General features: G+C 55.7%; 1 protein-coding gene and 1 long non-coding RNA gene across 2 annotated transcripts; both read left to right on the top strand.

The window, feature by feature from the left end:
- Positions 1 to 774: 774 nt before the first annotated feature.
- Positions 775 to 5,281, top strand: LOC311620531. Its single transcript, XR_014794708.1, has 2 exons — positions 775 to 1,054; positions 3,479 to 5,281. It is a non-coding gene; the product is annotated as an uncharacterized lncRNA (long non-coding RNA).
- Positions 5,282 to 7,514: 2,233 nt separating this feature from the next.
- HOXC11 (homeobox C11) lies at positions 7,515 to 10,743 on the top strand. The gene is made up of 2 exons (XM_084879983.1): positions 7,515 to 8,534; positions 9,760 to 10,743. The coding sequence occupies exons 1-2, from the start codon at positions 7,838 to 7,840 to the stop codon at positions 9,990 to 9,992; spliced, it is 930 nt and encodes a 309-aa protein (XP_084736109.1). The 5' UTR covers positions 7,515 to 7,837; the 3' UTR covers positions 9,993 to 10,743.
- The last annotated feature ends 9,004 nt before the right edge of the window (positions 10,744 to 19,747 follow it).

The raw sequence follows: 19,747 nt of genomic DNA, 5'->3' as shown, positions 1-19,747 counted from the left end.
GATGGGGCAGAAGCCAGTCTACAGCTATGGAGATCATTTGGGGTGGGGATAGGAAAAGAATATATATATATATATATATATATATATATATATATATATATATATATATATATATATATATATATATTGTTTGTTTGTTTCTGGGATTCAAAAGACCAGAACAGAAGACTGTGGTAGAGAGAGGAAGAAGAGATTACAGTAAAGAGCTAGGCAAGAGAGAATCAAGGAAAACCATGAAACCAGCAAGCACGAGGGAAATGAATGAGTGAAAGAAAGGGATTAAGAAGGGGGACAGTAGAAGGGGTGGGAAAGAAGCAAGGAAATAAAAAGGAAAAGGCAGAAAAAAGGGAAGAAAATGACAGAAGGGGGAGAAGGAGGGAGATGAAAAAAGGAAAGGAAAGAGAGAAAGGAAGGAAGGAGGAGGCAGAAGCTCGCTCAGCCTGGCTGCCTGCAGGAGTCTGCGGGGGCGGGGGGCTCAGTGACAAAGTGAAGGTCAAGTTAGCATCGTACCTTATATGGAAGGTGCCGTCCTCCATTTCAGCCTCTCTTTCTGCCAGGACTTGGCCATGGCATTTCTGGTCTTGTAAACACTGGATTCTTTGGGGTCTGAAGAAAGGGGACCTCCCGCCTTCCTTCATTGGGGGTGAGCTCCGCGGGCCAGGGAAGCAGCTCCCGGAGAAGTCTACTAATGAAGACTGCGGGGAAACTTTTCTCTCCCTTTCTCTCCCTGGCTCCGCTCCTGCCAGCTGGGCCCCCTCCCTCCCGCCCGCCCTCCCTCCTTCCCTCCCTCTCTCCCTCCTTTCTCCACCCAGACGCCTCTTTTCTCTCCACTTCTCTCGTCTGCCGCGCCTCTCGCCTCTGTCTGCGGCTCCGGGCTCCGTCTCTCTCCACGCCCCCCTCTCCCCTCCTGCAGACTTCCAAATCCGCTCCGCTCCACTCCAACCGCCAAGCGGAGCAGGACGTAGGCATTGGAAAGTAGCCGTCACAAAGAAAAGTTCATGTACAGCTTACATTTCTATTCAGGTCTCCTTCCGAAAACAAGGCGGTTCGCTCGGTAAGGAGAAGTGAGGCAGCGCGGGGGCGGGGCTGGGAGACGATGGAGAGGCAGGAGACCTGGGTGAATTTATTTCTCAGGACCAGAGGCTGAAAGAAAGGGCGAGGCGCAGGAAAGCGAGAGGAAGGCGTTTTCACCCGGCGGCCGGCAAAGCAGCTGCCCCCGTGCGCGTGGGAGCCCGGCGCGCCCGCCCAGAGCGGTGCCCGGCGCTGAACCCGCTCAGCCCAGGCCCTGGGTGCGGAGCAAGATAGCCTGTGAGATGTTTGTGGGTCTGAGAGGTGCGGGAGAGGCGGGGATGGAGGGGGACAGGGACAGACAGTAAAGCGACGCCGCCGCAGCTGGCCCGCCCAAGGGAAGTGAGCTCCCGAGAGGCGAGGAGAGGCGAGGCGAGAGGCGGCGGCGCCTGGGCTGCGGGCAGCGGGCAGACTCCACCCAAGGCGCTGAGGGAGAGGAGCCTGGAGTGGGACCCTTGATCCTTCCCCTCCAGAGTGCACGAGGGGTGAGACGGAGGTAGAGACGGAGAGAGGAAGAATTTGAACGTGGCGTGGGGTGTCCTTTTTGCTGGACCTCACAGCTTGTTCTCCCCGCTCCCCGCCCCAAGAGCCCCTTTTAAGTCTAACCATCGCTTTTTAAGTGGGATTTTTAATGGCGCGAAGGGAGGGATGCTCAGAAGCAATGGTGGGGGCTTCTGGTGAAGTCTGATGCCCCCCAAACCCCTAGTTGTTGTGGCCTCCTCCCTTCCCAACTGGAAACCAGCCTCTGAGAACCGTCCCCTCCCTTTTACCTCGTTAGTTGGGGGCGCCTAAGGGACCTGACTGGGGCCCAAGGCCCAGGCTAGGAACTGCCGGGAGCAGCGAGGGTGGTCAGCGGAGCCCGCCCACCCCATGTTCGGATAATGGAAAACACAGGGGAGGATTTGATTATTTCTGCTCGTGTTAAGGATCCCAGCTTTCAAAAGCAGCATCTGACCCTGAGATCTAAGGTGATAATTGTCTCGCCCACAAACATTAATCCAGGCAAAAAGGTCTGACTGCAGGGCTCAAGGGGCTGAGGGGGCGGCCAGGGCTTGGACATTGGCTGCCAGGAAGCCCAGGAAGGGAGCAAGGGAGCAGGAGGCCCTTCTTGGTGTTCTCTGGGGTTCTGTAGAGAGTGTTAAAAGGTCAAAATGGACTGGGCAAGCCCTTTCTGAGGTGCCCGGCGGCTCAAGGAAGAAGAGCTCCCGGAAATACGGGCATTTAGGAGCTGGGACCTTTCCCCATAGCGTGGGGAAAGACGGAGACGACCAGCCCTCATGCTGCAAAAAGTGTTTCAGATCAAAATGTTTCGGGTCTGTGACAGAAAATGGTAGCGGCCTGGGAGATTTCGGGACTTGCAGGGCGTGGGGCAGGGTCAGACACTCTGGTGGAGGCGGAGGCTGGGGTCTGGTGGAGGGTGGGTGGAGGAATCCGAGGGAACAAAATTAGAGAGGTATCCCCCAAGCCCATTTCCTCAGAGAAGCAAACACACACACACACACACACACACACACACACACACAATGGGCCCCGAGATTGAAAAACACCAGATGATCTGTTTCTAAGGGACATAAACAGGCCAAGCAGATGCAGGTTAATAAAACCCGCAAAAGCCCAGACAGGAACACTTAAAATGCCCTAGAAACAAAACACACCGTGACAAATCCTCCTCCAGCACACAGTACATGCACCAGAATGTTCCCAGGCACAAAGAGGCCTTCCCCATGTCGGGTCTCCACCGGGGACACTCAGGTGTGCCTGCCCGGCACACACAAAGTTGTGCACGCTCCCAAACCTGCCCGAGAAGCCCTTGGTGGGAGGAGCAAGCACTGAGCTGCACACACACACCCCACAGCGCCAGGCCCGTGTCTCCTGAGCCTTAGTAATGCACGATCCATACCCAGAGATAAAAGTCTAGACAATAGATGGCTGTTTATGACAACGAGGCTTTCCAAGTTTGGGGCCAGCGATAAATCTCTGGCGAATCTTCCTGTAACTCAACTTCTGGCCCTCGTGCCCCAAGACGGCAGAGAGGAAAGCAGCAAAATTTTTTTCCATCGTGAGCAGAAGGCCGCTTCCACACTGGGGCTGGCGAGTGCAGGCGGTCACACTGGCCCCAGGTGGTGTGTCCACACTGTGTGGAAGCTTTTGAATCAAACTTCAGAAAACAGCAGAGTTTGGCTTCCGGGCCCTGGAAATAGGGTGAAATGTGCAGGCAGAGGGGAGGGCCTGGAGGCTGGGACAGACCCACAAACCATTCTTGCTGCAGGCAAAGGGCCTTTTTTTTTTTTTTTTTTTTTTTTTTTTAATTGGTGACTGGATCTTCTTGCTATGTGTCACCTGAATTCTCTTTCTCTCTCCTTTTCCTTTTTGGACGGATGGGCTGTTCCTTTTTGCATATTCGACCCAGGCATCTGATTACAAGTAAAGAGCCACTGAGTTGATCTCATAAACATGCCGAGAGCTCACTTTGATCTGGAGAACTGGGTCCGAGCCTAAGTAGGCGCTAAAGTCCGAGAATGGTGGGTGTCCTGTCCAACCACCGGCCTCACTGCGACGCCCCACCTGGAGCCCCATCCAGTGGCCCAGCAGGGCAATCCTGGGCAGAAGGGGAAAAAAGCATTTTCTGTGCTGCTGCAACTGGGTTTGGAACACCAAGATCCAAAAGTAGTTGCTCCATTTCCAGACTGCTTTTAAGACATTTCCTTCGTTTTAGAGCATTTGGTGAGGGGGCCCATGAAACTGGCTCGTAAAATGGGACTTTTATGGGGAGAAATGGGGTCGCATTGCTAGCCTCCTGGGACAATCCCTCCGCTGAGAAAGGTGGGTGGGGCTTCGGGGCAGAGAGGCTGCCCTTCCCCCACCCCTTAGCCTGTCCAGGGGCCAGAGGAGCAGCATCCGTCTGTCTAGGTGGTCTGACCTGGGGCTTGGGGCTTGGGGTGATGGCCAGGGCTGAGGAGAGGTGGGGGGCCAAGAACCGGAGGTCCTATCCCCTTCTAGTTCCCTAGATGGGGGTGGGAGGTGTCCCCAGTGCAGGATAAACCGCTGGCCTGAAAATCCCCAAGCATACTAAAGGATTATTAAACAGCCCTTATCGCTCTAAGAAAGAGAAATATGTGCAAAAAGATGCAAGCCCATTTCTAATGAGGGTGCATCCTTGGCAGCCGGCTTCTGAATCGCTGAGTGTCCATGTGCTTATTGTTTATCTTTTTATTGATTCTACCCAGCAGGGACCGAATTTACAATTCAAGCCCACCGCAGCTCCACCAGCCCCTTTCGCCTCCCTGGTTTTCCTCCCAGTTCAAGGTCGGTGGGGTGGGCCCCTTCCCTCCCACAACCCATTCTAGAGCCCGGACAGCAGGAGGAGGCGGTCACGCTGCCAGGCAGCCTGGGCCGCGTGGAGGATGCTGACTGGGGTCTCCCAGGAGGGAATGTGGGAGATACTGCCCCCTTCTGAAGCTGTCTCTGGTGTCCATGTGTGGAAAGAAGCGAGCCGGAATTCGTAGCCCTGGCCAGTGGCCAGCGTACCTGGGCAGCTACCCAGACCGCAGCTGCCTGCTAGCGGGCAGGCAGGCAGTGCTTACTGAGGCCATCAAGAGGCCTGGGTGGGCAGGATGACCCTGCGGGAGGAGGAGGATTGCATGTGAAAGCCGGAACCCCAGGATGGTGGAGGGGCCACAGGCACCTATGAGATGAGAAGGAAAAAGCCACCTCCACTCCAGGCAGTGGGGATTGCGAGGTTCTTGGGAATAGATTTGGGGATACTGATGCCCTGGGGTACAGCCTAGGGCAGGCAGCTCAGTCTATGTTTAGGAGCGGTTTGGACCTAGGGCCAGGCAGGGAGGTCGAGGTCCATAGCCCTTATTGTGGGCATTTTTGCCAATCAATTCTTTGCAGACCTCCGTGGCAAGGGCCTTTTCCCCGTGACTTCAGCACCAACCTCCAGTTGCTGGGATTTTTTTTTTTTTAAGTTGTTGAAAATTTAAGTCCAGACCAAAACTAGAGAAAAAAAATGGAACTTGATGCCTGACTTTTAGAAGGAAGAATATTATTTTCAGAAACCTCTGTTGGGAGACCCTGGACATCAGCTCCTCGGACATTCTTTTCTGCCTTTCTTTTTTGTTTCAAGGAAATAGAGCTGCCAACAGCAACTTGCAGCTGGCTGGCTCCCTTTTATGGTGGCCCTGGAATAAACTTTGGTGGTCAAATTCAAGTGCTCAGGCCCACAGCTGTCTCCTCACAGGAAGCGCACCCCCTCCCCACTGCCGGCCCTGGCGGTGCAGAATTTGCCTCGGGGCCTGGGCCCCACGTTGCCCTGGAGGCCAGGATGGGGGAGAAAGCAGGATCCTGGGAGAAAGTGGAAATCCAAAGCTGAGACTACGAACCCTCATTCACATCTCTGCAAAGAATAGTGGTGTCTCTCACCAACCTCTCGCTGGTCCCTATCACTGTTTGGGGAACATTTTGCCTTCTATAAACTCAGGTTTAATGAGGTCAGTATGAACCCCATAAAAGCCATAGTCCATAGTTCCCCATCATTATAATTAAAAACGCTGGCCCCAGATCACCCTATAAAAGGGGTAGAAAAAGGAGGAAAAGCAACAGATTTTTCTTTCTGCAGCCCCTTACGTATAGAGAAGTCGCCCTAGAAAAGGGGATTTAAAAAAGGAGGAAAAGCAACAGATTTTTCTTTTTGTAAACCTTTACCAATGAAGCAGTCCAACATTTCTTCAAGGCCCCATATCTAGTTCCTCTTTGCCTTCAGTTAAGATCTAGTCAGGACAAAAGAAGAGCCTTTTGGCCAGCGATAGATGAATGGGCAGAGGGTGCCAGAGTCTTATCCCTGGGTATCCCAGAGCCACCCCAAGAACGAGACCCACAGAGGAGGCAGGTCCTCCCTAGATGCTGCTCTAAAGACTGAGCAAATTTGGGAAGGCAGGAGGTGTAAGAAGGAATAGACTTTGGGGGGGTTGTATTTGGGGACAAGGCACTGTGTTTGTGTCTTCCACATCTGGTTCTGGGGCCTCAGTACCTCATCCTGCTCAGCAAGGAAAAATCAAATCCAAATGACATTTCAAAAGTGGAAACAAATTTTAATCCAAAATTTGGTGTGAAGATAATTTGGGTCATTCCTGGCTGTTCCTGAGTTGCAATGAGCTGAGTCTTTTGGGGGCTTCGGTTCCTCCCCTCCTTCCAGAACAAATCATGCTCTGACAGCTCCTCCTTGGATCCAAGGTTGCTCTCTGCTCCTGACAGTTGCTCCAGCCCCTTGGACCCGGTCCAGAACCTTTCAATAAAGTGGTTTTCAGCTGACCAAATGTGTCCTGTGGTGTCCAGAGGGATGGGAGGCAAGGGAGGGTAGAACCACCGAGGCCACCCCTTGGGCCACAGCCATCAGAAGGCTGGCAGACGCGGTGGAAGGAGGCAGGGCAGGTCTGAGAAACAGGAAGGCGGCACTGAGGCCTGGCTGCGGGCCCCTGGGAGCAGGGCTGGGAGCCCCCACCAGGGAGTGGCCCTAGACACTGCCTTGCCTGCCCAGGCTCCTCAGCTCCCCTCCACTGCCCTGTGGTCTGTCTGGAGACCCGCATCTGGCCACACCACCCACCTCCCAGTCCCAAATCATCTAAGGATAAGAGCCCCAGACCTAGTCCTGCAACCATATCCTTCCGGAACCCCAACATGGGTTTCCTTTTCAGCTCCCCAAGCTGAGGCTGAGCCCCCCAACCCAAAGAGAAGATACACGGCATTCGTTCCAACCTTTTTCTTTGGGGTTTGAGATTTAAAAAAAAAAAAAAAAAAAACCACCGTGGATGTAGCTTTCTGTGCATTGATTGACAATAAAGTCAGGCATGAAATATTCACCCAGGGCCACTCTCTCGTACTAAATATTTAACACAACATTAGAGAAGGTTTTTCCCAGACTTTGCCAGGCACCGGCTGGGCGGCTGGCGCACTGCTTTCCACTCCTTTATGACTAATCTAAGTCCCTAGCTGCCGCAGCGCAGCGAGCCAGACAAAGTTGGAACGTGGGCTTGCTACTGGGCTGCCTCACCTTGGAGAAACTTCAGATACTCTTCTGAGGAGTCTCTCCCAAGGGAAAGGTAGTCTTGACACCCAGCCCCGGAGGGGGGGAAAAAGGATTGATTTATTCCAACTCTTCCAAGTAGGCGCTGGCCCCTCTCCGGCTGGTGGGCTCCCGGGCTCCGGGCCCCTGAGAGTTGGGGGTGAAGGATTAACATCTCTGGCGGGATCAGGCGGTGGGGAAAGAGGTCCTCATCCCCATCCTAGTCTCTGCTGACGCAGGGGAGGAGGCTAGAACCCCTTCCGTGAGAGCCCTCCTCCTTCCCCCAATCCTGGGGAAGAGAGCGCAGCAGCTAGGAAAAATACATCTACCCCCTCCCAGCCACCGCCCCTGCCCATCCCACCGCCCACCCCACCCTAAGCCTCTCTCTCCTCCTTTGCTCGCTCTGTGGAATGGAGAGGAGGGGAGCGAGAGAGGGAAAACGAATACAAATCTGCAATTGATTTTCATAATGTTTCTGCGGTGTTTGCAAACCAATCGCCTGAACGTCCCCATCTTACCTAAGAGAGAACCCCTCCTACGTCTGCGAAGTGCTCCGAACTGATATATGACAATATCTACTTTGGATCACGTGCTCGGGGAGAGAGAGACTAAGACGGATAACGCGTCATCTCGCCTTCCCAAATTTTCCCCCCTCGCTCGACCGGGTCCAAAACCTCCATCCGGAGCCGGCAGGAGAAGAGAACGATGTTTAACTCGGTCAACCTGGGCAACTTCTGCTCGCCGTCGCGCAAGGACCGGGGCGCCGATTTCGGGGAGCGAGGGAGCTGCGCCTCCAACCTCTATCTGCCCAGTTGCACTTACTACGTGCCCGAGTTCTCCACGGTCTCCTCCTTCCTGCCCCAGGCCCCCTCTCGCCAGATCTCCTACCCCTACTCCGCCCAAGTGCCCCCGGTCCGGGAGGTCTCCTACGGCCTGGAGCCCTCCGGCAAGTGGCACCCCCGGAACAGCTACTCCTCCTGCTATGCGGCGGCCGACGAGCTCATGCACCGCGAGTGCCTGCCTCCCTCCACCGTCACCGAGATCCTCATGAAGAACGAAGGCTCCTACGGCGGCCACCACCACCCCAGCGCCCCGCACGCGGCCCCCGCGGGCTTCTACTCCTCCGTCAACAAGAACAGCGTCCTGCCCCAGGCCTTCGACCGCTTCTTCGACAACGCCTACTGCGGCGGCGGCGGCGGCGGCGGCGGGGACGCGCCCGCCGAGCCCCCCTGCCCCGGCAAGGGCGAGGCCAAGGGGGAGCCCGAGGCGCCCCCGGCCTCGGGACTGGGGGCCCGGGCGGAGGCGGGGGCCGAGGCCGAGGCCGAGGAGGAGAACACGAACCCCAGCTCGTCCGGCTCGACCCACTCGGCGGCCAAGGAACCGGCCAAGGGAGCCGCCCCCAGTAGGTAGCGGCGGCCGGGAACCAGGCGGGCGGCGAGGGAGGGCGGGCGGGAGGGCGAGCATGGGGAGGAGGGGGGGTGAAGGCGAGGGGAACGGGGCCGGCCTCGTGTTTTGGGTCAGCCTGATTTTATGTGGAGTTTTATAAGCATTCAAAGGATTTTATTATAACCTACAAAGCCCTCTCTCCCAACGACTCGACTTTTTACGACGGAGACAGGGTGGGGAGGGAGGGGAAAGGGCTCTTTAGAAAAAGCCGGTGGACACCCCCCCCCCTCCCCGTCCCCGTTATCTCCGTCTGTCTGTGAAATTTTTAAAAGCGCCACCATCGCGGGCAATATTAACTTTGATCGTGAACTTAGAGGAGCATTTAAGGGAAGGACGGGGAGCCGGGCTGCGGAGGGGTGGGCGGGAGGGGAGGGGTGGAGGGGGAGAAAGGGGAGGGCGAGGGGAAGACAGGGAGAAACTCCGAGAGAGGGGGAGTGGTGGGAGAGAGAGGCGCTGGAGCAGAACCTGGGCCCGAAGGGGCCCGCCAAGGGCTGCTCCGCTTCTTTTAAAAAACTGATTTTGAAATGTTCAAACTGTGTTTTCCTGGGTCCTTGGGCAGAACCCAGAGTCACGCTCGGGGTCGGCGGCGACGGAGGGACGGGGCAAGGCGGCTCCGGGGGCCGCTGGGCTGCGGGCCTGGGTCCCCGCGGCCTCCGCGCCCGCCCGCCCGCCCGGCGCCCGGGGAGGCGCGGCCAGGGCCCCCGGAGCGGCTCCCGGGAGTCCTCGGCGCCCGCTCGCTCTGCTCGCTCTGCTCGCTCGCGTCCTCCCGCCTCCCTCGCTCTCTCCCTCTCTCACTCTGCGCGCTCCTTCTCCGCGCCCCCCCCCCCCAATTTCTGGGGGAAGGACGGCGCGTTCCCCGAACCCCTGGGAGGACAGGGGAAGGAAGGGCCGAGGCCGCCGGCTGAGCGGACGGGGCCGGGGACAGCGGCGCCCTGGGCCCCGCAGGCGGCCTTCTCCCCCGGGTCTGCACCCGCCCAGGCTCTCGCCTGCGGGGCGGGGGTCCCGCGCGCCCCGGGTTGGGGACCGGCTGGACCGGGCAGGGGTTCGTGGCGGCCGCCCCGGCGGGAGGGCGCCCGCGGCGGGGCTGGGCGCGGGGCCGCCGGGCGCCCGGTGTGGGCTGGGGTCGCCCGGGTCTCACGTGTCTCTCTCCCCCTCTCCTCGCACCTGCCCCCTCCCTCCAGACGCCCCTCGCACCCGCAAGAAGCGCTGCCCCTATTCGAAATTCCAGATCCGGGAGCTGGAGCGCGAGTTTTTCTTCAACGTGTACATCAACAAAGAGAAGCGGCTGCAGCTGTCCCGGATGCTGAACCTGACGGATCGGCAAGTGAAAATCTGGTTTCAGAACCGGAGGATGAAAGAAAAAAAACTCAGCAGAGACCGGCTGCAGTATTTCTCGGGGAACCCTCTGCTGTAACCCGCAGGCCGGGCCCTTTTCTGGGGAGCGGGAAAGGGGGAGATTATTATTTTATTTTATTTCTTATTTTTCGTTTCCTAACTCGCCTTCTTTCCGCGGGTGGAAACCTGGACTGTGGCCAGGGCCGTGGCCCTTCCTTCCTTCCTTCCTTCCTTCCTTCCGAGCTCCCTCCCCTCCGGCCGGACTCTCGCCCGGGACGGGCCGGGCCTGGGAGGAGGGCGAAGGGAAGCGGCTGGCCCTCGGCGAGCGGACTCCCTGGGCGCCGAGGCCAAGACTTTATTTAAAAGAAAACACACCTCGCGACGAGGTCCTGCTGCTCGGGCCGGGTGGGGGCGGGGCAAGAGCCGTGGCGCCTGAGCCGAACTAAAAGCTTCCCCCCCTTTGCAAGTGAACAGATCTGCTACCACGCCGCCGCCGCGTCTGCGGCTGAGACTTCTGGGGCGACCGGCCCCGACCCCACCTGCCCCGCGGCCGGGGGGCAGCTAAATGTGATCCTGCCTTGCTGTGAAATGTCCGTACCTTCCGACCTGGTGTTAGGTGTGCAAAGTCCGTGTCCTACCTCCGTCTGCGCCCAGGCCCCGCCCGAGCCTAGCTGTCCTCCCTGTGAATGTGTAGAGTCCTCCTTTGAAATGTCCGGACTGGTGCATTGAGGTTTCCCAACCTTTTTTCCAAGTCGTGACCCCCATGGGTTTATAGCGATAGTCCATGCAGTTGTTGCCCCCCTCCCCACTCCCACCTTTATTTTTTTTTTTTTTAAGGAAAAAAAGATCGGTGTGGGTGAAGCAGTAGGGAGATGGGACTGGGCACCTCCCCCGTGCTGGGGCCTGAATTTTTGTAAATAAATTTCGCAAGCGTTTCTTTCTACCCCGAGGCGATAGGGGGAAGGACTCGCCCGGAATGAGATTCAAATCACCCACCTCTCTCCTCCGTGTGCGTGAGTGCGTGTACAAGTGCAATCCCCACCCTGCTCTGTCCCAGAGGGATTGCTGTGAAATTCTTATGGTGGCAAATAAAGATATTTCATTCTGTTCAATATTATGATTTTATTTGACCCTTTTATTAGCCTCTCTCCTCTTAAAACCCTCAGTGCTCCCAAGGTGGAGGAGGAGGCACTCGGGCAGAGCCCTGGTGGTGTGGACAGGCGGGGAAGGTGAGGCAGGCCCGGGTTCTGGGCCTGCACCCCACCCCCTCCTCTCCAGGGGCGGGGGCCTGGAGTGTGGTGGTAGCTTCCTCCCCATCTCAAGCTGAGAATATTCCGTGGCTTCTCTTAAAGCTCTTTCTCACGTGCAGCCCAAGCAAGCTGCGTCCAAATGCCCAGCAATGCTTTCCGTTTAAGTACACGTTTGTTGTGGAGTTAATTGTAACCATCATCAAATTTAAATTTATAGGAATTTTCTTGGCTCCACTGCCCTCCTGCCAGATGTCTCCGTCTGTTGCAGTTAAATGTGTAGGGTTGAGGATAGGGCGCGCTCGCTCTCTCTCTCCTCTCTCTCTCTCTCTCTCTCTCTCTTTCTCTCTGGGAGAAGACTACTGGATTTTTTATATACAAATTTGAAGGAGGGAGGGAAGAGGAGGAGAAACCTCTTCCTTCCTCACCTTAGCTGCCCCTGAGGGTGGGGAGGTGGAACTGGGCCCTTTCCCCTCCAGCACAAATGGCCAGGCTCCTCCAGACACAACAATACCTCAAGCTGGGGCCGCCCTAATGTTTATACACTTGGCATCCCCAGGGGAAAGTGTAGGGATTTGCTTTCTAACAGGTTGGCATGGGGTGCAACACTGGGGCAGATGACCTGTGTGAGCCGTGGGCCACACCTATGCATGTTTTTCTATATAAAGATAACATAGTCCGTTCCTCACTGCACTTTCAGTGAGGGCATTCCTGCCACCTCCAATACAAATTCATTTCTTATTTGGGGTCAGAGATTTGAGGCCAATACTTGTATCTTTCCCCCACATTGGAACTGCTCTTATGCAATTCAAAGAAAATGTTTTTGTCAATACAGATTCTGCTGAAGGAAAGATAAAAGTGCCAGGACAATGGACTATTGCTCTGGTCTCCATCTTCCATTTTTGATGACTGGAATCCCTGCAGCTGAGGTATCTGACTCTAACTTAAAAATGTGGTTTGGAGACAAAATTTGCAAACTAAGCTGCGTAGGCAATGCAGCCCCACGGTTCCCCGTGTGCCCCCACACAAATATGTTTAAGTCAGTGTGCCTGTGGGTACACACAAGAAAGAATAGCAGTTGCACGCTTTCCCTGTAGCATGAAGCAAACCTGGCCACACGCACACCTAGGCTGCGTCCTCTGTGGTGTGTCACTTAGGGCAGCGTTTGGGGATGAGCAGGAATGCAGCGGAGGACCCTCTGTGTGTGAGTGTGTGCGTGCGTGCGAGACTTCTCTAGGTGTTTATCTACCAGTCATTTCCAGGAGTCTTGGCCTGCTGGCCACGTTTCCCATAAAATAACATGAAGATAACTCTGTAGAACAAATCCGTTATAAAGCAAGATAGTAATCTCCAAAGACTCCCGATGTTGGAGAAAAAAAATATTTTAAATCCTCAACTACCACATTCCCTGCCATGGGCAGCCCAGAAAAGGTCCCGGCCTCCAGGAGGGATTTCTGAAGGTTGGCCGGGGGAGTCACAGCGAAAGAAAAACAAAGCTGCTGTGACCCTAGGCCCGGGACCTGCCAGTCCTTGGTGACGCTCTAAAAAATAAGGAAAAAAATAAAATAAAGGGTTCCTGTCTCCCAAACAAACCCACTTTCGGACCCTGGGGATGTCCAACACCCTTTTTTCAGGGCCACTCTGGGCCCAACTTCTCCGGGTAATCCCCTCCAGCCCAGGCGCTGCCGGGAACAAAAGATCCCCGTCTAGACGCCGCCATAAAGCGTTCCCCCCACCCCACCCCTGGCCTCTAAACCCAGTTTCATTTCGCCCTTAACGACCCAGTCTGGCCTGTGTTAGAAAACGCTTCCGCCCTAAATAGTAAACAAACCGGTAGTGGAAGGTCTTGGCACCCCCAACCCTCCCCAGACCCCACTCCATTACCCCCTTGCCTGGCGGTTCCCCCTTCTCTAGCCTTTCTCGGCTCCCAGCTCCCCAACCCCCTTTCCCTGCCGCCGCTCCCCCACCCCCAGTAAATAAACCCGAGGCCGAGTTCAAAGTTTCCTGGAGCTAAGGAGGAATGTTGGTTGTAAAAATCCAAGTTTATAGCGCACGTGGGAGTTTACAAGGGTATTAAGTAGTGCGGGCTGAGAGAGAGCACTCTGAGCCCCTCCCCCTCCTGCTGCGGGTTTTGGGGGTGCAGGAGGAACCTGGGGGGACTTGAAAAGAGAAGTGGGTCGGCGCTTGGGGTTTCTTTGTCACGCAGACTCTAGGTTGCTGGGAAAGGGTGATGCCAGGGCCCCTCGGAAGATGGCTCACAGGCACCCACCGAGAGGCTCCGAGAGAAAGCCCGTGGGTGCTGCCGGGTCTCCCAGATGGAGAGCGCTGCTCTGAGCGCTGCAGACCAGATCTCTGGGAGGCGAACAGACTTGGGGACACCTGGAGCCAGTTCTCAACCAGAGGGGGGCAGACTACCTGGGGCGAATTTCTTGAGTGGCCTAAAAGCCGAGAGAGGACTTTTCTCTCCAGAGCAAAGAGGAACTTTGAACTTCAAGGGAGTCAAGGGCACCAACCCTTCCCTCTCCCAGCCTCTCTCAGCAATCTGCAGGGCCAGTATTCCCTCAAGGAGGCAGTCCCTGGGGTTTCCGGTGCCCCGGGGCTGGATCGTGCTGTATGCTGAACCCTCCCTTCTCACAGAATCCCTTGCACGCGACTACGCTCTTTATTATTCATATAAACCTTTGGAAAAGGCATCCCCCGGAAGTTTTTATAACTTTGTTTGGCATAAAAGTTTTTACAAGATTCCTCCTCCCCTTTTTTTAAAACTTAAAGTTTTGGTGTTGCTATGACTGAAATTGCAAGATTTGGGGGAGGTCGGGAAGACAGGGGCTGGGATGCGGGTGGGGGGAATCTGGAGTTGCCTTGCTCAGCCTGAGGCAAAATAAGGCTTAAAGGCTGAGGTCAATATCTTCTGAGGCCCACACTGGACCCAGCTTTGGGGACTGCCAATGTCAGCAGGACCAGACCTCCATCCTCATGCCCTCTTGTTTGAGTGCAGGCGTCATTCTCCCTCCCTCTCTCTCTCTCTCTCTCTCTCTCTCTCTCACACACACACACACACACACACACACCCTGCACACACTCTCAACCCACTGCAAAAAGTGGAAACCCATAACCTTGATTCAGACCACAGATTTGGGATGTGGGAGGGTCTCTGTACACACAGCTCTGCCTCCCGCTAAGTCCTCAATGAGTTTGAAGAAAGAATTCAAACCGCCAAAGAAATTCAACCCAGAGGTTGCCGGGCAGGAGGAGGAGGATGGCCAGCAGGGCTGCAGTCTGGGAGCTCGGGGAACAAAGGTGCCCAAGTGGACATGGCCTTGGGCTACCAAGCCGGCCAGTGAGCCCTTGGATCTGCTCCTTGAATCACATGGGACCGGCAGAACCCCACTTCTCCATTTCCCCTCACCGCAGCCTTAGGGAAATCAATTGGACTCAAATCGAGGTTACTTTACTGTTCGATTCTGGAAGACAACACAAAGATGAAGCTAATTCTGCAAAGACAGGCCTGGCGGACAGGGCTCTGTTGGGGAGACTGAGATGAAGATACCGAGCCCGGGCCAGCGCTGTAGGGAGCCATGGGAGTCCGCTCCTCCTCTGATGGCGACTTGGAAGGCCTGGCCTCCGGCTGCCGCAGCCCTGCACTTCCCCTTGTGAGGAACCGAATTAAGACTGAAAGCAGGAGAAGGTCAATTCCAAGCCTGCGCAGCCGGCTGGGGAGGGATGCAAGCAGCCGAGCCTGATTCTCTCCCCTCACAGAGCCCATCGAAACAGACAAACAAGAAAGGCTAGGGAAGAAGGTCAAGAGGAAGGGAAGCACTGAGGAGAGAAAAGAGCAAAGAATAAATTGTATAATAAGGAAAGAAAGAAGGAAAAATGAGAAAGACAATGAATTAAGGAAGAAAGAGGAAAGAATCAGAAAAACGGGAAGGGAAAAATGAACTGCAGCGGGGGGGGGGGAGAGAGAGAGAAGAAAAATGCAGAAAAAGAAGGGGGAGCAAAAAATAAATTAAAAAGAAAGAAAGAAATAAGAAAGGAAGAAAGGAAGGAAGGAAGGAAGGTAAATGATGGAAAACATCTTGGAAAAGGAATGTAGCCGGTAAGGAAGGAGCGGGGGTTCTCATCGGAGTGAACCGGCCCAACCACAGTCCCCGCTCCGGCTGGAAATCCGACCTACTGGGGCAACTTGGAAGCAAACCATTAAAGTGGGGAGCACACACATCCTCCCTCCCATCCCTCCCTTCCTCCCTAAGCTTCTCTTGGACGCGTTTGCTATCTGGTTTCGATTTGATTCAGGCAAGGTTAAAGCATTGGTCGGCTTCCGAAAGGCAAAGAAAGCGGTTCTGCTGGTCAGGCTATTCGACTTCTGGACTCGGGATTGCAGGAAGCGCATTTTTGGGTAAAAGAGAATATTTGTGGCTCAGTGTACAAAATTAAACACAACTTAGACACGTGCGTAATTGGTAAACCCCATAGCATCAGGGTGCAAATGTGTGCACAAGGTCCAGATGTGAGAGCGACTCTAATGGTTGGCTTCCCCGGGTGGAGTGGCTGCGAGGTCCGGGAGACCAGAGGCCCCTCCGGGCGTCCTGGGCCTCCCATCTCCCTCTCTGTACCTGTTTGCAAAGCTCTTTCCTGGGCTTCTGAGCATTTGTATTTTGTCTGGGATTTCCTTTCTCCCAATTAAGCCGAGGCAGAGTCCGTGTTAGCGGAAAAAGAAAAGCAAATCTTTCCTTCAAGTTTTAGAAGGAAAATTATTTACGTGAGACTCCAAAAAAAGAGGGGGGAAAACCTGCAATTTCCACTAGTGTGATTTTGTTCTCTATTTTGCTTGATGAGATTTCAAGACACACACACTTTTATTTTTATTTTGCCACAAAGGGAGAGACACTTTTCCTTTTTCTCTTCACCTTTGGAATTTCCTAGTTGACTGCCCTTACCTCTTGGAGAAACTTCACTAATTTTCCTTGGCAAAATCAGGGTGTTTCTGGGGTGCTTTTTTGAGTGTTTGAGAAAAAACAAAACAAAACAAACAAAAAGACAACAACCGGCAGAGGTTCCTTTCTGTTTGTGAAGCCCTCCATTTTTCTTCTATTTTTACATGGAGACCCCGAGTGCCCCAGCTTTCAGCCTGCCCCCCCTCAACCCACAGAACACCCTGGAATATTCCAGGAGCACCCCCCCCCTCCCTTGCCCACAGTCCCTCCTGCGGCAGGAGGCCCAGCCCTGCCTCCCTGCTTTCTTCCCATGGTCCGGGTACTGGGAAGAAGGGCCCAAGGAGCCAGCACCCTTGGGGTAGGAGGGATTTGTCACGATGTGGGTGCAGCCTGAACCCCTCTCTGGCCTGCAGCCCCTGGATTTTTACACCCTCAAGTGGAGGCAAGAAGAAGAAGCCCAAGAGTCACAGTTCTCTTGGCGCTCCTGGGAAGTTGGGGAAACGTCTCAACATGGCAATTCCAGCAACACAGACTTCTTCCGGACCCCGATCCAGTTCCCTGGGGTTCAGGCCCGAAGGCCTTGGCCCCGGGGAGCAGGGCCGGTGGGCGCCTGGCGGCAACTCCGGTGCCTTTGAACGCCTTTGAACGCCAGGCCCGGACAATAGGGCGGAACCGGCCTTTGCTCCTGGCCTCGGGAAAGACCGAGCTCAAGGGGGGCCCACCGACCTGCCTAAACGCTCCTCTTGCCCCCTCCCTACCCTCACCCCTCAAGTCCTCCTTCCCATCACCCCCCTGGGGTAGAATCCCAAAGTCTGGAAAACCCTACAAGTTGAACTCGGGTCTGCGTCTGCACGGGCTCCAGTTTAACGGCTCCGAGTTGTTTGCGTTTATCCTGCGTAATTAAAGGCAAACATTTGTCCCACCGGGGGTCCTACTTAGGCTGATGAATTTGATTTCTTTTTTCATTAATGGGCCGTGTTTATCATACTTCTAATTATTTCAACTTTAAACACTATTTGTTCTTGTGAGGAAGTGGGAGTCCAGGCGGGAGGTTCCTTGTCCCACGGGGATTCCTTCCATTCATAACGGCAAGGATTCGGGAGCCACTCGGTCCCCTCCCCCGGTGAGGTGAGGAGTCTGTTGGACTGGGGGTCGGGCAGGCGGGGGAGACTGGACCTAAAGCCTAGGGACTCCACTCCCTTCCCGCTGCTTCCCCAGGTTGTGCCCAGGGACGCGCTGGCTTTGAGAGGTAACCTGGAGTTCGTCTCCTTCTCCTTCGCCCTGCTCCTCAGCCTCCCTCGCCCCCTCCCAGGCCACGCTCAGACCCTTTCTCTGAGGCTCACGGCGAACTTCCATTTCCTGCTGCCCCAGCCGGATGGCAGCCTAGCGGGCCGAGGCTTTCCTAGTTCTGGACAGGCCCCCGGCCTACCCCCAACACCGAGAAAAAACCCAGGAGAGGCCAAGGTGGCCAAGGGGCACCTGAGCAGAGGGACGGGGCCCAGCGGAACCCCGAACTAAGAGCAAGGGCAGGCGTCTGGGGCGCCAGACTCCAAGGACAGGCACACCGAGGCCGGAAAATAAAGGCGCTGGGAAAGAGGGGGGGGACCCCCCAAAGCCATATAATTTTCAATTGCTCTGGTCTTTAATTTCATCGCCCCATAAATGAGGAAATATCAGTTCCCATACTAAATTTTTATCCTCGGCTGATAAATATGACGGGGAATTTTCGTTGGGTCCTCGTAAAAGCGAGCAGTTTCGATCAAACTGGTGGGGAGAGACTTATGCAGATAATGCAAACAGAGTGGCCATAAAGTCTCCTCCGTCTCCCTCGGGGTGGGTGGTGGGACAAAAGGCTCTCTGGGTTGAGGGCTCCCGGGCTGTCCCAGGTCTCCTTTGGAGCCTAAACAGCCTAACCTTGCCTGGGCCAGCCCGTGTGCCGAGCCCACGGCGGCGACCGCTGCAAATGAAAACACAAAACCATTTCGAATCTCCGCCGGCTGGCCCTGCGAGCGAGTCATACATTACAGATGTTCTTCCAGCTTTTCCTGCTCTTCCAGGTGTAGGGACCCCGCGCCTTCTCTCTGGACCACTGGATGAGAGAATCCAGGGGATCTGTTTCCGAAGTCCCCTTCTTGCTGCCCGGGCTCAGGCCTCCTCAGAGCCATCCAGCCTCCTCACCGCTCCGCGCCGGGGCGCGCAGGGCTCCAGTCCTTTCTTTCCCCGCCAGGCTCCAGCTCTTGGGAAAGCAGAAACCTGAGGCTTGTCCAGGGGGAAATGCGGGGCGACCAGAAAAACAAGTTATTTCCCAGGTTCTGTTTCCTAAGGGAGGCGTGGAGGGTTTGGTTCGCTTGGGGAGAAAGGCGGTGGAGAAACGAAAAGAACTATTTCAGACACGCTTGCCCCTTACTCCTGGCTTCCCTTTATTGAAAAAAAAATAACCGCAATGATAGACTCGAACCTTATCTCCTCTCAAAAATGCCCCCCCCCCCCCCTGCTCGTTCGCTCTGCAAAGGACAATTCTCTGGGTGGGATTTTTGTCGAGTCTGGTGCCTTGGTTTTCCGTGTGAGACGCAGCCCTCCCAAACCGGCGGAGGCCCCGGGTCCCTCTTTCTCTCTGGGAATAGTCCCTGCATTTGTGGGAGCAAGGTCAATTGGAAAGCGGGGGCCTCTGGGGCCTGGAGCAAAACAACCAAACCCACCCAAAGGCCAAAGCTGCCCCGGAGATGGTGATCTGGGAGCCATCCACCCAGCCAGGCCCAGGCGGCACTCCTGGGTCCGACCCTGTCTCAGCCACCAGCTTCCTCCTCCGCACCCCGGATCCGCTCTCCGAACCTCCTTTGCCCAAGCAGCCCTGAAGTGATGGGACCCCCTCCCTGACCTCTCCCTCTCTGGAGATTCCCTGCCAACTCCCAGGGGAACTTGAAACTTGATCAACTTCCGTGGCTGGCGGTCCCCCAGCTCGCAGTCCCCAAGGCCACGCACGGGCCGGCCAAAGGAGAATACAGGAAAGCAGAAACTTTCGTTCTGTTTGGGATTCCTTAACTTTTTCTCCATTTCTCTGCCCACCCCCCCCCTCTGGAGCCCTCTCCCGCCAAACCTTACCCTAGTCCCTCCCCAAGGGAAGAAGCCGAGGCGAGAGTCCAAGGAGAGGAAAAGGGAGGTGAGGAGAGAAGGGGAGGAAGTACCTGAACGGTGTCTTGACCTTTTTTAATTTGAATTTGACTGTTTTGAGCCGCGAGTTACCTTGCTCCCTCCGTCTCTCCTGCGTTCCCCCCCTTCCCACCCCCTTCCCCAGGAGTACAGGCTGGTTCCCGGGTAAACAAACCCCGTTCTCCCTAAGACACCCTCCACCCCCCACCCCTGCCCAAGCTCCCTCCACCTCCCTCCTGCCCCCGTCGCCCCCGGGCGCTTCCTTTGTTCGCAGCGGAGTGCTCGGCCGCCCCTACCCCGAGGTGGTTGCTAGGTGGCGCTGTTACTCCACGCTCCGCGCTCCGCCCGCCGACAACTTGACCCCGCTGACGTCACGGCCGTCTGAATCATCAAGGCCATTTTCAAATCCCATTGGTCTAGCTGTCACATGGTGAGGCCCGAATGTGCGGATAATTATGGAGCTGATATTCCCCCCCTCCCTCCTTTCTCTTCCCGCCCCC

This window comes from Pipistrellus hanaki (assembly GCF_964339955.1).
Source record: "Pipistrellus hanaki genome assembly, chromosome: 3".
In the NCBI taxonomy this organism is placed as follows: Eukaryota; Metazoa; Chordata; class Mammalia; order Chiroptera; family Vespertilionidae; genus Pipistrellus; species Pipistrellus hanaki.
This window is presented reverse-complemented; position numbering and strand designations above follow the sequence as displayed.

What these genes read in the sequence shown, in the direction of transcription:
- HOXC11 (XM_084879983.1), top strand. Translation starts at nt 7,838, where the DNA reads ATGTTTAACTCGGTCAACCTGGGCAACTTCTGCTCGCCGTCGCGCAAG. An exon ending in GGCCAAGGGAGCCGCCCCCA is followed by an intron (nt 8,535 to 9,759) that starts GTAGGTAGCGGC and finishes CCCTCCCTCCAG; the next exon opens with ACGCCCCTCGCACCCGCAAG.